At 36.4% G+C, this 16,375-nt stretch overlaps 1 protein-coding gene across 5 annotated transcripts; it reads right to left on the bottom strand.

Annotated features, from left to right (window-relative positions):
- Positions 1-8,263: 8,263 nt before the first annotated feature.
- GPR85 (G protein-coupled receptor 85) lies at positions 8,264-13,561 on the bottom strand. 5 transcript variants are annotated; one of them, XM_039473050.2, is made up of 3 exons: positions 12,912-13,561; positions 12,578-12,695; positions 8,264-11,487 (listed from the first exon to the last, which is right to left on the bottom strand). In XM_039473050.2, exon 3 carries the CDS (start codon positions 11,315-11,317, stop codon positions 10,205-10,207), a length of 1,113 nt encoding a protein of 370 aa, XP_039328984.1. In that variant the 5' UTR covers positions 11,318-11,487; positions 12,578-12,695; positions 12,912-13,561; the 3' UTR covers positions 8,264-10,204. The 5 variants fall into 5 exon arrangements, with proteins under 5 accessions (XP_039328984.1, XP_039328985.1, XP_039328986.1 ...); XM_039473051.2 differs by having other exon boundaries at positions 12,578-12,692; XM_039473052.2 differs by having other exon boundaries at positions 12,578-12,663.
- Between the last annotated feature and the right edge of the window lie 2,814 nt (positions 13,562-16,375).

Genomic DNA, 16,375 nt, shown 5'->3' with positions numbered 1-16,375 from the left:
ATTGTGATTGTAGATTTTTTCTCTTTCTCCTTCCTCCCTTACTGAACTCCCCTGTTCTGGACATAATATTTGAATTAGCATCCCAACTGGGACAAGGGCAAAGAGAGTACTAGAAAAGAGATAGAAAAGACAAGACATTTTAAAATTAATATATATTATCTTCTGTCATAAGTAAATAATATTTCTCCTTGTTAAGCATTTACTTATTGCCTAGTATTAATCTAGGATACTTTGTGGGAACAGAAAAATAGGTAGAAGACAAGGCCCATTACTAGAGAAATCTGAAGCAAGTAGAGAACATCATCACATCATGTAAAGCCACACACTGGTTACACATAATTTAGGCATGCAGAAACCTGAGAAATTAATTTGTGGGTCAAAGTGGTTAAAGATGAATGGATCTATAGCTTGAGTTGGATAGCTTGGGAGAGAAGAAGTGTGTGTCTGTATGTCAGGAGAGGTAGGGCTGTGTGTGTGTGTATGTGTGTTTATGAAATAGTGATAAAAAATGGAAAACAGAAAAGAATGAGAGAAGTATCTGGATAGATGAAAATAAAGCTATATCGTAAAGGATCTTACTGATGGGCCTTGAATTTGGTTCCAGATATATAATAGGGAGACACTGAAGGTTCTTAAACAGTGGGGTCAAATTCTAAACCACTTAAAAAATTGGTCTCATAATTTGTTAAAATTCCTTTCAAACTTTTCAAACTCTCCTACTCATGATTTTTTTTTTTTCAAGTGTCACTGGTTCCTACCATTCTGTCTCATTTTTAAATGTAGCTTCTCTTTAGTGATTATGTACATGATACATACTGGTTTCTGCTGCTAATGGTGAAATATATTTAACTATGTTTTTCTGTCTTCTGCCATGTAGAAGCATCTCAGTCAAGAAGCTGGGTCTCTTATTTCTTTTATATTCCTCCTTGTCCTTATAATGAACACATTATAATTGATCATGATTATCAATATAAGTATAGTTTTAGTTGGTTTAAAATAGAATGTTTCTCAGTTGAATATTTATGAGAATCTATTTTTTCTGTACATACAATTTAAGTTGGATTTAAAATTACAACAGAGTGCAAATCTTCCTCAGTAAGACTCAATACAGTAGAAAATGTGTTTCTCTCTTCTTTTTTTTTTCTTCCTGAAAATGACAGTTTTTATGCCTATGATAAAAACGCAAAGCACTGGAGCTCATGCACTGCAGAAAATGCTCAAGACCTTCCAGGCGTAACAAATAATAGCACCACAGAGAAGAATATAGGTTCTTTCTGCATCGAGGAACTGAGTTACATTATATCTAGAAGCATTGATGGCCATCATTGTTCTGAATTTCCAGTGCTCTGTGGCTGTATCAGGACCATCTAAAAATAGGAACACTTGTTTCTTTGAATCATAAATTCCAGGATGCATGGCTATTTTCCCTACTATATTACCTATCAAATTTATTCTTATTAATGGTAGCTAAAAATTACTACCATAATAAGAATACATTTTCTAGTTAAAAGTCAACAAGCCACTAGACTCAAAATATAAAAAGAATGTTTTATATCATTTTAATGTAAATCAGAAAGTATCAATAAAAATGCACCATTAATTATAGACATTTAAATCTGAACCTTGTGTGTAATTAAAGATAGGAAAACACTTTTGCACTGGGTTAAATTTAAAAACCATTTTTATTTCATGCATGTTAGGCATAGCAAAAACATCTATAAAAAGAAAACTAGATTTATGTTCAATTTGTAAGTCTCTACAACTAAAACCCAAGCCAATAGCAGGTTTGATCAAAGGATTTATTAAGAATCCTGTAGAACTCCTTGTATATGGTAGACGTAAATATCCATTTAAAAATGGGTCCTTCTGTAATTGAAAACTGTGGTGGTATTAAAACATCCTCTTAAATTTTATGGTTTGTATGTTTGAAACAGAAACTTGAAAAAGGTTTCATACCCCCTAAAAAATCCAAGAACTATTTATAATTGGAGACAGAACATGAAAAGGAAATAAAAGGAATAAAATACAAAGAAATAATAGGGCACAAATATCCGTAATTTAGTTATCTGAAATGGAAGCATAGCATCAAGTCTGTCTGATTAAAATTAAAAGTGCTATTATGAAGTTGGCACATGAATAAGGCAGACTCCCAGTGAAAGAGTATTTTAATGCGCTGTAGATATTCTCCAGTGTTGACATCAATAAGCAGGGATCACTTTGGGCCTACAGCTGCTTAGGTTAGCTTACCTAGTTAGCTCGAGTACTATACATAGGAAGTGACTTTCAGTGGACCAGTGTCAGCTGTGGGAAGCTATGTTGATTTGGAATAGCCATGTCACTCATGTCTCGGGAATATCAGTGACCCAGATGGGCAAATCATTGATTTTTTTCAAGCCAGAGGAATTTTAGAGCTCAACCCCTTCATTACACAGTTGAAGAGACTAAGAGGTCAAATGAATTGACCTTGCCCTGTAGCTGATCAGCAGCTCACTGCCTAACATCCAGGCTGACAGCTCTTCTTGACTGAGTAAGGTAATAAAATAGAAGCTCTGTTTACTGAGACCACAGACATGGGAGGAAGACAGCAGCTATTGTTAGAAGTTGGAACCACCTTGACACAAGAGTTCCTTTAACACTTATCTCACATGTCTTCTTTATAGCACTTATCACATAGTCTCATAATTTGTTTATGTCTCTGTTGCTAGATGGTGAACTATAAGAGGGCCAGCCCCTCATACACAGTAAAAAATAAAATTTATTTAATATGCCAGCAAGAGGTAAAGCAGGAGGTCAAATAAAAAGAAGGAAGCCCAGCCCAAGTGGATTGAAAGCAAGAGGTTCAAACCGCCAAAACAACAGCCTACAAACATTCAGTGAATAACCAGGTGTGTCAACAGCTGACCACGAGTCAACAGTTAGAAAAGTGGGGGGACCATGTGATGCGCAAATACCAAGCAAACAGTATTGATAGGGTAATTCTGCCATTGTATTCTCCGTGAATCATCCCCTTACTATGTGTAGCTACAATCACTAGTGTTACAGAAGGCTGTAGAGCAATTTCACAGTAGGGAAAGAAGTGTAATTAGTTGGGACATGGACTGGGAATAATGGTCTTTCCTGGAAGATGGACCTTTAAAGGGGAACTTGACAAGACTCCACGAAAATACTGTACTCAGCCTATGATAATCATGAATTTTAAATCTCCACTTTACATAGAATGTGACAAAACTGATTTAGTACTGAATAATATGAGCCAGAGGTAGGTAAAATTGCCCACCTGGTGTGAACTGTGTAACCCACTTTTAAAATCTAAGCAATGTTATTCTAAAAAGTTATTTGAAAATTCAAATAAAGTCTCCTGTTTCTGCAGCAATACAATCCTATATGAAAGCAGAGAGGGGTATTAGAGCTACTACTATTCTTTGCTTCCTTCAGATTCTCAGTGGGAAAGGAGAGAGCAGCAATGTGGAGCTGAATTGTGAAGGCTGGGAGCTCTGTTTCTGCTCAGTCACTTCTGTTTCCATTAGTCTCTAACCTTGTTCAGCTATTAAAAAAAAAAAAAAAAAAAAAAAAAAAACCCAGCAGTAGCAGCAGTAATAACAATAACAATAGCCAGAATTTTTGGAAGTTCGCAATGTGCTGGTTACTGTACTAAGTGCTTTATAGCTATGCTTTGCCAACTTGTACAAGTTACTTAACTTCTCTGTGCTTTAATTTCTTCATTTGCAAAGTATAGATAATAATAGCATCTAATTACTGTGATAATCAACTGAGTTAATATATGAAAAGTGTTTAGAACAGAGCTTGGTACATAGTAAGTACTTAATAAATAATAGTTATATTTTTTTATCTCATTTAATCTTCAAAGCAAATCTTAAAATGTTGTTACTACTTATTCCTCAATTTACAAATAAGCAATTGAAACTTAAAGAGTTTAACTGATTTGTTTAAGACCATAGAGCTAGTAAGGGCCAGAATAAAGACTTAAACCTCCAAATGTCCTGCTTTTTCACCTCTACACCATGCCAGCCTTCCCAGTTCAGTACCTAAATCGTAGCCACACCACATAAACTTCTCTGATTAGTGAATCCCTATGTTAAACATATCATGAGCTTTAAAATCTTGCTTTTTGCTCACCTTGTTATTCCGTCCATCTGAAATGGTTTCCCCAACTTTGTCAAGCATATTAAATTAAAATTATCCTTCAAGACTGAGTTCAAGTGCAACCTTTTCTATCTCTCCTTCGTGCTCCCACTTTTACAGAAGTAATTGCTTGTGTTCCTTTAGCACTTATCTCACATGTCTTCTTTACAGCATTTATCACATAGCCTCACAATGTGCTGATGTGTCTGCTGCTAGATGGTGAACTATGAGAGGGCCAGTCCCTCAAACACAGTAAAAAATCAAATTTATTTAAGATGCCAGACTCTGCTAAGGGCTTCACAAGGATGCACACTTCCTAAATCCTCTCAAAAACCTTACGATATAATGTACCATTGCAGTTCACTTTTTATTGATGAGGAGATGTAGAAAGGTTAAATAGCTTTCTTCAAATCACACATGCAGTAGATGCACAATAACTTGTTCCTGTACTGAATTATGTCTAAGTAAAAATGCTTACGAAAAATGTTCAAAAATTCCTTTTTTAATGGAAGAAATTGATCTTTTTACTTTTAATTTTTTTGATAGAAAAGAACAAACTCTTCTTTCATCTATTTAGTCAGATTTTTCCCCAAAAGCTATGAAAAGAAGCGACTAATTAGCTAGTTCAAGCTCAAGTGTCAATTCAGCTTTAAAAATTATAATCACTTTTCTTTATATTGTAGGATTATAATCACTCCTCCTTATATTGTAGGATAATCAGTGACTTCTTTCTTTATCCCATAATCTTGAATAGCCTTATAAGTTAAATGTTACTTTATTGTCTGTCAAAACCACACAAACCAGGACATGCATTATAGTATCAGTTTTAATATTTGTGTCAATAATCTATTATTTTCCAAACACAGAGAGAAGAAAAGGGAATTGTTTTCTGCCTCCAAGCTGAACTTGAAACCTAGATCTTTCTTACCATGATGTTGTCTGTGTCCCCAGAAGGAGCCAAGGATGTGAATGTTAGGTGTGAATAATTCCAAACCGCAAACCACCTGTGGCTTTGAGGCCTTCCCCCCGCCCCCCTCCCCAATCACTCAGAGGGAAATACATTCTCTTTGCTTTCCTCTGGGGACCTTTAAGGGAGCTAACGCTTGTAATAACTGCCTGTTATGGTGAGAGGAAAACTGGCTTTAAAAGCCTTTTAATCCAAAGGGATTGAGCAGCTAATGGACATCATCCCTTTGGCAAAAAGAGATGATGTAAAACTCCTTCCCCATTTTAAAAACCAGGACTTGTTTATATAATCTTTTCATACAGTTAAAGCTTTTTGGTTTTAATATATTATTTAGAGCCTGTTACATTTCAGCATAAGGCAAAAATAGTTATAAAAATAATAATAACAAAAACTTCTTTCTACATTGGTCCAGTGCCAATATGCCTTTAACTTGACTGTTTTGACTGATGACCAATAAAGAAATTCCAGTCATTGCAAATGATATTTTCCTTTTAACCACTATACAGACTAATTATGATTTTTTTTGCCTCAAAATTGAGCAATTCTATCATTTTAATGTGGTGTAAAAAGAGTATCTGAGGGAATTAGGAAACTCACAGAACGCTGACATGCCCACAGTTGACAATAACAACAAAAAATTTCAGCAATAAACAACTCTTAGTATATCCTGCAATTTCCATTTAAAATATCTATAAAAGGATATTAACAAACATGAAAATGATGCATTTTTGCATAGAAAAATAAACTCATAAGATTTTAGAACCACAAATAACCCAAAACTCAGGTTACTGTCTACCTTGTTTAATGTCTTTAGCCAGTATAGGAAACATCACTATTTCCCATCTTAGCTTCTTTCTTTTCTCTTTAATATGAAATTAATGCAAATTGCTTTCATTTTAATAATAATACAGTCTATGCTACACATGCCACGAAACAGTGAAACCTAGTAAATTTATCCAGTAGTGAATACACAGAAGTGAAGAGTTTTGGTTTTGTTTGCAACTGTCCTACAGTAATCCCAGGTGTAACCCAACTCATTATGACACAGTTTTGCTGAAAAATATAATCTATGTAGTTATAAATCAGTTTCATTGTACTTGCAGTAGAAGTGAATTTTGGAGGCCAAACCAACTTCTCAGCTGATAGAAGATTATGGAGTTTTATTGTATTCCAATTAAGGAGCAATAAAAACATTGAAGGGGTGGCATGCTTTAATAATGAAAGATATGCACTCGCTTCACAAGCTATCTGGGAGGGGCTCTGCAAGTCATCTTAAGATGCACACAAATAACTCATTCCTTTGATTGCATTTTACCCAAGCATTTTTATTCTATCTTGCAGGAAGGCCTGAGTATGGCAGAAAGGACACCTCCATATCTCTTGATGAAATTCAAATATCTCTGTTTTGGAAGTGGATAGTCAGGATATGAAGGAAACTTCGGAAGGGAAAAATTCGGTTTTGCTGTTATTATGTAGATAGAATTAACTACATGGGAGCTGGTTCTAAAACACACCATAGTGATTCATCTAGTGTGGGTGAAAGGTTGCTTTGAATAGAATGAGTGAGTTCCCTCTCAGTTGAGGGAGTATGTGTAATGGGTATGAGATCCCAAATAACACTGGACAAAGATAGGTGATAAGGCACCGAGGTGAAAATGGAAAACAGTCCATTTGTGGCCATTATGATCAAGTTCTTCTTAGGAATTTTTACCGTATTAGCACTCACAACTTATTGTTACTACATATTTGTTGTTTCTTTCCCACTGGATTAAGAAATCTAAATAAGAGACTGTTCTACCTTGTTTTCCACTGTGTACTCAGCACCAAGCCCAGCACCCAGCACATATTTGTTGAATAAGTAAATAAATGAACAAACAATTCAGGTAGCATTCATGGAAGTTGAGGCAAATGGATAAGTGGCCATATTCATGTGTTAACAAACATAAATCAGTTAACTTCTATAGTCAATGCTGGTGTTGAAATCTATCCAGCTGATATCTGCAAAAGATAATTCAGTCAATAGATTATCCTGTCTACAAATAAGTTTTCATTTAATCACTATGGTTAATTTTGTGTTATTTAAATGGGGTCTCTGTGGAGAATTGGGCAAATTACTCACCTCTTTCTGCCTTTATTAATATCTGCATAGGATTCCACAGTCACAGACTGAATGCCTAGCTTCAGCCAGGCATCCCACAAACAAATCTGTTATGTACAAAACTAACCAGATGAAATCGTACAGACATATTCACACAAACATATCACCACTATTATGAAAAACAATTTAAAGACTGTTCAGCTCAGATGTGTGCTCAGTCCAAGAGGATCACATTATTATTGATAATCAGTCTCACAGGGAAGTTGGATATCCCCTGACCTGCTGCAGTGGAAATGTATTTTTATGGGTTGAAGATTAAATACATTAAATACTGAATTTTGGAATGAGTGCTAAAAGAGATCATGTGGTTTGCTCATTAAGACACTGAAGCAGCCTTTTATTTTGTATGATTATGACTGTTACCAATTGAGTAACAAATGGCATTGATTCACTGAGGATGTGTCTTGTCCACTGCTTCCTGCTTGACCTGCAAATGCCAAGTTAGTCAGGAGTAGGCTTAAATAAAAGTCACTGCAGTTGGCCTGACTCACTTGATCACTGAGGCTGGTCACTTACCAAAACTGTGGGAATTGGTTATTCCAAATAGCTAGGTGGAGTCAGGCAGCTTCACTTGGCTCTTGCTCTTGACGCCTCAATCCCTGACGCTTAACCCATAACTGTTTCTTGTCTATGCAATGGTGAAACCTGTTCTCTCTGGCCTTAAGATTATTGCTGAATTTTCTACTGATTGCTGGTGACATTTGAACCTCTAAGCAAAGTTCGCCATAATCATCATCACTGCAATTATGTTTCTACTGTAAATTTTTTTTAGTTGCAATCACAATGTTATCAGAAAATCTTTTGATAACATTTTCTTTATTTTAGATAATGATTTCAGTACCAAGAAGACTTTATTGCTAGATCCAACTCACTGTTGTGCATTAAACTTTGTCTCAGATGCAATCAACTTTGGTGTAAAGTAAAAATGAGGTCAGAATGCTCACTAAATCATGGCTTGAACTATCCTTATATGAGCAAAACTGAATAGTTGCATATATCATTGAAACATCTCATTGATTTATTTTTCCTTATTTATATTGATGTTCTCTTTACAGAAGTACTATAGCAATATGAAATTCTGTTCTGTTAGATTCCTAATCTTAATTATCAAATAATAACAAAAAAAAACTACACAAAAACCAACAAACAAAACAACACAAAGCAAACAAAATAATAACTTTTTTAGGTTTTGTCATAATGGTAGTGTATACCATTCTTCTTACAAGTTGTATACTTAGAACCCCAAATTTCTATAGTACTTTGCTCCAAATTAAAGTGTGATATTTATACTAAAATTCTTAGCCAATTAACTAAGCAGGTATACATCTTTAAATACTACTGGCATGTAAGAACAATAGAGGGATGATGATAATAAACTACCAAATAATGCTTTTATAGATAATATTATATCAGTTTATCAGCTTTATGTTGATTATCATTCATACATTTCCAGTCTGGAATATACTAGCTACAAAAATAAAAATAAAAAAAAAAAAACATAATAAAGCTAGTCTCCCTAGTTTGTGCTTGCCTCCCAGATTAAAAAAAAACTGTTACGTGCCAAAAATGTAAAACTTATTTCAAGAAAATTAACAGGCTACACGGGTAAATTTTGGCAAATGCAACTTTATATTGAAGTTCACACATCTGTATCTTAAAGAATGAGACTCACAGACTCTAATGTATTTCTAAAATACCAGAAATCATATTATAAGCTTTCACAAGTTAAAACTGAAATAATTTAAACGACCAATACACTGAATGTGCAGAAAGTATAAACAAGACTGTGCCTTCAGTAGAATAAATGCTTCACAAATTGTGCAGGATGTCATACTAAGGCTGTGGTCTCCCCTTGACAGCTGACTTAAAATATAAATATACATCAACTGCCTGCTTCTTAGAACGCTCTAGAATGTGTAGCACACCTCAAAAGGAAATTTCATTATTTCAGTGATGTGCACTTTAATTTTCAAACCATGTGAGAAAAAAGGAAAAAGTACTAAATGATCTTCCATGCACTTCCAGATGCATGACTGTGACCAGTTACTGATTCGATTTCCCTTGACTATTTGCTCCAATGCTAAATAAGGTGAAGGATACTAGATAACCCTTTAAGGCAACATGTGTTTATTCTGCATTATTAGAACTGCTCAGTTGTGACCGGCTGGTACCATTAATGTTGCCTCCCAGACCAATATCTAGCATTTGTAAAATATAAATGAATTGGAAAAACGTTATACCAAATCAACAAAAACCACATAATACAGTTCAATGCTAGCAATCTTACTAGTAGATAAGGAAAGTGGTATTTAGAAATAGCAATGTATTAATACAAAAAAGTAAACTCTAATTGGAACCAATATACTGCTTTGGAATGCTCCCCAGAACTTACAAGGCGGTTTTTAAAGTGTGATTTTCCAATAATTCATTGGCACATCTTTAGTGGATTACAGTACTTTAAGTTCCCAAATATTTTAGTCTTTGCAAAACAATAAATAGTATGAAATGTTTTAAAGTCTTCAAACTTCTAAAATTAGTTTTTATCAACACATTTACCTCATGTCAACTTAATTTATTAAGATGTCCAATGCTAATTGTTTTTTGATGTTTTTTCATATGTAGTGACATACACAGCATTTAGCACTGATACTTAGCACCTGCTACTTTCATTATCTAGTTTTTGACCACATAAAGAAACTTAGGGCAGTGGTTCAGTCCTTTCTTAATTACAAACCTTCGCTGGCAGTCAGCAGGATCACTCTTGAGATTTAAAATAGGATTATAGGTGAACTATTGCAAAGACTGCAGAATGTTGCCCAAATCCTTAAAACTGCTGATTCCACTCTTGAATTTCTTCTGAAGATATGGCTGTGGGCCACAATTGCTCAGCAGAGAAAGTTAGTGTTTCACAAGGCTAGAGATTTATAGATGCTCCCTCATATAACACAGTAAGGTTCCCTTGGTAACCTGGATTTTCTGCAGTAAAGTAGGGTTGTGCTGAAACAGCGCCTCAGCTCCCTGTTGGAGAAAATGCAGACAAAAGGATTGATTCCTGCTTGGGCAAAACTCATCCAGACAGCAGCTGTTAGAAATCCCCCTGGTACTACAGGCCCTCTTGCAAAAACTCTCCAATAACAGGCCACCAGGTAGGGGCCCCACAAGGTTAGAAAGAGAAAAGTCATTATATAGAACATTCTGCTGATTCTTTTCTCCATTTTGAACTCATCTAAGACCAACAACCTTCTTCTGCCTGTGGTGTTTGCGTTTTGCCTGATGCCCAGCAAGGTGGGTGGTGTGGGACCCCTTCCAAATCCTGCTAGCCAATTGGCAGCTGCCTGGCCACTGGCTCCAGGACCATGAAAAGTCCAGTTCTGGCTGACTGCTGCTACAAACTGGACTGGCTTCATTTTCCTTCGATCGTGGACGAAAAATATCAGCTTGAGGTAGACAAGCTGTGTGGCTAGGAGGATGAGAGCAAGAAGCAGCATAAATCCTAAGGAATCATTAGCCCTGAAGGAGCGGTGTTGGAAGGTGCATTGATCTTCCTCCCTAATGAATGAGTAAGTGCCCACGTCTAAAACCGGGGGAAATGCCATGGCCACAGACAGAGTCCACACCATACAGATCACAGCCAGACACGTCCAAAAGGTCAGCCTCTTTGTATAGAAGCGGTGATGGGCGATAGCTAAGTATCTGGTGACACTGATGCAGAAGAGCATGAAAGCAGTGTGGAAACAGGACAAAACCCCCAGAAAGGCAATCACTTTGCAAGTCAGAGTCCCGTAAGTCCAGGCAGAGCCATTTTTGACAGAGTTGAATACAAATGGGAAACAAATTGCAGATCTGAGGATATCTGAACAGCAAAGATCCAACAGGAAGTAGTAAGGTGCTCTATGCAAGGTCTTATCTTTCACTAGCAAAATGGAGATCAGGAGGTTGCCCACCACGCTGACTCCTATTATGAAACCCAAGGAAGTCAGTTTCAGAAAGGCTGTTAGAGGCGAGAGATTTTGCAAAATGTTGTCAGCTGCATGGCTGTAGTTCGCCATAGATGGATGGAGGATAAGGATACAGCCTCAGTCAAGTCTCATGATCTAGATATAAGAACAAGGAAAAGATAGATCCATACATTTTACTGAAAATATAATCCACAAAGAGAACTGATCCAATCTGCAGTCATGCTTCCTCTTTTCTTCCATTTGTTTTGCCATCAGAATATCTGGAAAAAAAAAAGTGCTATCAATTCTTAAGTTAACAAGCAATGATGTCAGACAGTGCCAACATAAAGCTGTTCACTTATGGGGAAGCAAATAAAGTTTTAATTTTGAATAGTATTATTTGCTTTAGTAAATATTTTTGCTCAAGATTTCAGAGAATTGGCTTGTTTAGTTTTCTAAGCTAGGTAAATTTTAAAATGTCCCTATTTTGGACAATACACATTTGATTTGGTACCTTTAGGAGAGAAGGAATAAAATGTCCCATTGTTGTACAATATGCCAGTCCAAGAATTAATCACTAGAATTACAATGGAATCAACAAGATTGCTATTGGGAGTCAGAGAGACTACCTACATTTATTTGAGATCTGTTAGTATCTGTCAGTGTTTCACAGGCAGCTTCTCTGCTGATGTGGGTCCAAAGAACCCGTGCAAAATATGTCTTAAGTGCCACTATTCATGCTGCATAAGAGTATTTGTTGATTCATCTTAAAGCAAAATTTCAAAATGAAACTTCAAAATTAATAGGAACTTGTCCCAAGATTTGATGTGATTTAATCATTTGTCTTTCCCTCTCCACCCTACCCCCATTTTTGGCAAATCTTTTAAGCCCACATGATTATTAAAATGGTTAATGTAAATATTGGCCAGGGAAACACACCCAGAGGAATAATGCACTTCCATTTGTAAACCTTGGCTGCCTGGATTCAAATGAATATAACATGAACCTGTATTTCTTGGGCAATTAAGCCTTTCCCATTTACACTCATAACCTTTGTTGCAAATTGCAAACAGCTTCATTTTAAAACAAAATGCACATTGTCTCTTGGTGCCTGGACCACACCGGGGGAATCGGCTTCCTCTGTTATTCCCACCAAGTGTGTTTCCTTTGCCACTTCTCACTGGCCCGGAATATGCTGATGGAAGCCCAGGCAAAACTGCGTTCGATGATTTTAATTTCCCCACCGGTACATCCTCGGGTAAATACTGATCGCATCATGCAACATTACGAAACCTGAAATCCACCACCCCTGGATTTATAATGGGGGGAGGGTGGAGGAGGGGGAGAGGGAGAGAGACATGCATTACATACGCGAAGATGGGGAGAGAAATTGCTTCTGTGCTGCAAAGGAACCGTTCCCGGTGATTCGCAGTCTGATATTCCTCGGTCTTGAAAGCCTTTCCAGAAATGGAGTTCTCAGTAAGCCCTACTGAAGATGCATTGTCTGAATGTACTTCCATTATGCAGTTTATTGTCCAAAAAAAAAAAAAAAAAGAAAGAAAGAAAGAAAAGAAAAGAAAAAAAGCCACACACACACGCACAAAAACCTGAGGGAGGGCTCTTTCCCCGTGAACCTGCAGTTTCAGTTTCATCAACATTGTGCATCCCCCCTCCCCCAAACTTAACCAAGAGTATATCCTCCTACCTGTTGGTGTTGGATATCCCGACAGACTATAGCTTCTTCTTTCTATAAATTGCTGATTTTTTTCCCTTTTTTTTTCTTTTTTTTTTTCTTTTTCTTTTTTCTTTTTTTTTTTTTCTTTTTTTTTTTTTTTTTGCCTTAGTGCCTTTACTGAGCATCCAGGCAGGGCTCGGCGGCGCCTGCGCGCTGGAGCCTCCTTGAGCTCCAGCCGCGTCCTCCCCTGTCGCAGCGGCACCGTCTCCCCCAGTAACGCAGGGGCCGCGGCGGCGGTGGCGGTGGCGAGGGCGGCGGCGGGGCTGCTTCAGCCTCTGTGGAACCAGCAGGAGCCCCTACCTGTCTCCAGAGCTCGCTGGGTTTATTGACTCCCATGTCCAGTTCAACTGGCAGCATTAAGCATTTGTCCCCTCGTGGCTGCTTCTGAACTTTTCCCTCCCCGCATTTGAAGTGGGGGTTTGGAAAGGCCGGTTCAGGACCTCAGGCCCATCCTCTTGTCAAAGGCAGCGCATGAGGAAGTCGCTGTGCCTGGGACGCCCTTCCCCTCCTCAGCTTCCCGGAACCCTAGCCCTCCCCAAACATTTTCTTCCTTTTTCTTTTAGGGTGGTCCAAACCACTGGAGGCTTCTTTTAGATTTTTTTTTTTTTTTAAATGATATCTCCAGCTAACCTTTGAATTTGCAGGTTAGCTTAGAAAAAGAATGGGGAAAAAAGAAGAAAGAATTTTTTTTTTTTTCCACAGTAAAAAATATTGTCAATGGGGAAGAAAGGAAGCAGGTTAGGGCAGCTCTGTTTTTGTTAGTCATTTTCTATTCTCCAGTGCACGCAGATATGCGTAAAAGTAGGGAGAAAGCCAAGTTCAGAGGACAACTATAATATGAGTTACATTCATTCTACCTTAAAGGATGTCAGTAAAGAATCAGGCTTACAAAATGTTTAAATGGCCATTCCTGGCATTCCACCCCACCAAGCAACAGTATTTCTTTTCCTTTCTTGCAAGTTCGACTGACCAATGATTCGTGATGTCAAAGAGTTGTGTGTATGAGTTTCCTTTTTTCCCCTTTGTTATTACAGATGAAAAATACTAGGAATATGACAAATATATAAAACTTACAACAGTCCAAAAGGTCGGATGATATTACAAACACCACATAGCCTGAGACGTGGGTGCTTGGAATGCCTCTAGAATCATGCGTTTTCTTATTTTACCATTTCCGAAGAGTTTTGCTTGTGGTGATGATACAAAATTTTAAACAACTAACTCCCCAGTTCCCCTACCCAAAACTATCAAACATGCTTTCATAAATTCCCAATGTAAAACGTCTGCTTCTTTTCCCGCATGCTTACTGCTTTATAATAATCTGTTAATGAAACAAAAAATAAAAATCTTCTCCACAGTAATAATCTGATCTCGAGAGCAGTAAAATACCTCATTGCTGGGTGGTGAGATTGTGACATTCGGGGGAACTCAGGCCAATCAGCATACAGATAATATGGGTTAATTTACATATTGTATTTCTATTGGACGAGCCAAGGTAAAGCCTTATCTGTTTAAAGCTTGATGTCACAGTCGTTACACAAAGCCCTATGTTGGTAATACTGAAATGATGTTAAATTTCCCTGATTTGTTCTTGAATTTCCTTAGTCCATTTAAATAAATGGATGATTTTTTTTTTTTTTAAAGAATATACATGAGGCACTAAACTTTGGCATTCCCTTAACCTAGAAAAATCAGTCCTATAGCCATGCTGGAAGTAACTTGAGGGCATTTCCATTCAAGTAAAACATTCTACTTTTTGCAAATCAAATGAATTCAAAACTATCTGGTGGTTTGCAACTTCTAAGTAAAATGTTGAATATCGTTTTTATGAAAGTATACAAATCAACTTGTGCTTTTTTGCTTCCCAATAAGTGCTTCAATATAGTTGCAAAGAGTTATTGCCTAAATTTTTACAGTTTAAAAAAATGTATAGAATAAGAGACTTAAGTTTGCTGAAGATTCATAATTGGCCAGATGTTAGGTTGTACAGATTAGGAAAAAGCGATTTAAAAGTAAATTAAAAGAGTCACTGCATTGCCAGTCCATGAGGCAATAATTTACTCTGCCAAAATTTATAGGGCCAAGATCCAAGGGTTTCAACTAGCCTTATTCTTTAAGCAGATATTGATTCCTTAAAAATAAGGAAGAGGGTATGTGTGTTTGCAATATTCTTTCATATCCACATCTCAGGGTATAGTAAAGCACAGTTACACCCAATAATTCTTCAGTTTTACCAGCTGGTAGATAAAAATGTCATTTTTCTTGATTCACAAGGGGGCTAAAGAAATTAATGAGATATTTTCCATCTAGCTCATTAACTCTACTGTGGAAAACATTGGAAGCTACATCTTCCATCAACAGGGTTTTTGAAAAATACATTTAGTAGCTGACAAAAGTTTCATATCATCTGCAAGTTCTCAAATGTAAAGTTATTGCTTCAATTTGTTTAGATCATAGGCTTATTTGGTCTTAGCTAATTTCTTCTTCTTTTTTTTTTTATTCCTTATACTGTATCACCAAACCAAGAAAAATGGATTTTCACTTTAAGAGTAAAGAACAAAGCAAATGAAGCAAAACTATATGTCCCAATCCTTGGATTTGAAGGATTCTGAGGATTTACAAACTGTTGGCATATTATATGTACTATATTGATCAGTGTATTAGGAAAACTGATATAATTTGCTTAATTTAGTTCTTATAAAAAGCATATACCATTTTATTAAAAACCAGTGACGTTCTTTTCAAAATTAATCTATTTCAGATTTTTGCCAAGTGATGTACAGTATCATCATTAGCAAAAACAGTGTTTTTGTTCTGTGCATTGTTTACATGAATGTGTGTGTCACAAATTAGCCTTTGCTAAATGCAGAGAATAATAGGTTAGAATGAAACATCCTAAAAAAAATTGAGTAATTCATTTCAAATGATGTCTCTTCTGCTTAAAGCTTAAAACATGTGTCTTTGTAGCTTTCAGCTGTTACCAAAGTTTAAAGCTGTATATGAAAAAGAACCTTTTTAAAATTTTCTTTAAAACTTTAATTATCTTGGTAAGAAAGGCTACCATTGGGGGTTTTGCACAGAAATACTTTCTGATCAATTATTCAAAAATATTACTAACCTGGAATAAGTGACCAGTAGGAGGGGAGATTATACACCTTCCTTTTTTGATAATGGTTTTCATGTCTTAGTTGATAATGGTCTTGATAATGGTTTTCACATCTTAGTTGACCACAGTTTTCACATCTTAGTTGCTGCAAAAAGTGACCTTTTTCATTGTGACATCTAAGTAACTGCAAGTTTTTAGGGCATTGTATTAATCTATTTGAGGAGCAGAATAGTGAAAGAACATGCTAGGCAAACCATGCCTTAGGAGTTGGGAATAACCATATTTGTGAACACCCCAAATAGTGAATCTTTTTCAGAATGTTAATGAG

The sequence above is a fragment of the Saimiri boliviensis genome, chromosome 10 (assembly GCF_048565385.1).
Source record: "Saimiri boliviensis isolate mSaiBol1 chromosome 10, mSaiBol1.pri, whole genome shotgun sequence".
In the NCBI taxonomy this organism is placed as follows: Eukaryota; Metazoa; Chordata; class Mammalia; order Primates; family Cebidae; genus Saimiri; species Saimiri boliviensis.
The sequence above is the reverse complement of the archived record's forward strand: the minus strand, read 5'-3'. Positions and strand labels throughout refer to the sequence as shown.

Excerpts from the sequence above, each read along its gene's own strand:
- GPR85 (XM_039473050.2), bottom strand. The coding sequence starts at position 11,317 with ATGGCGAACTACAGCCATGCAGCTGACAACATTTTGCAAAATCTCTCG.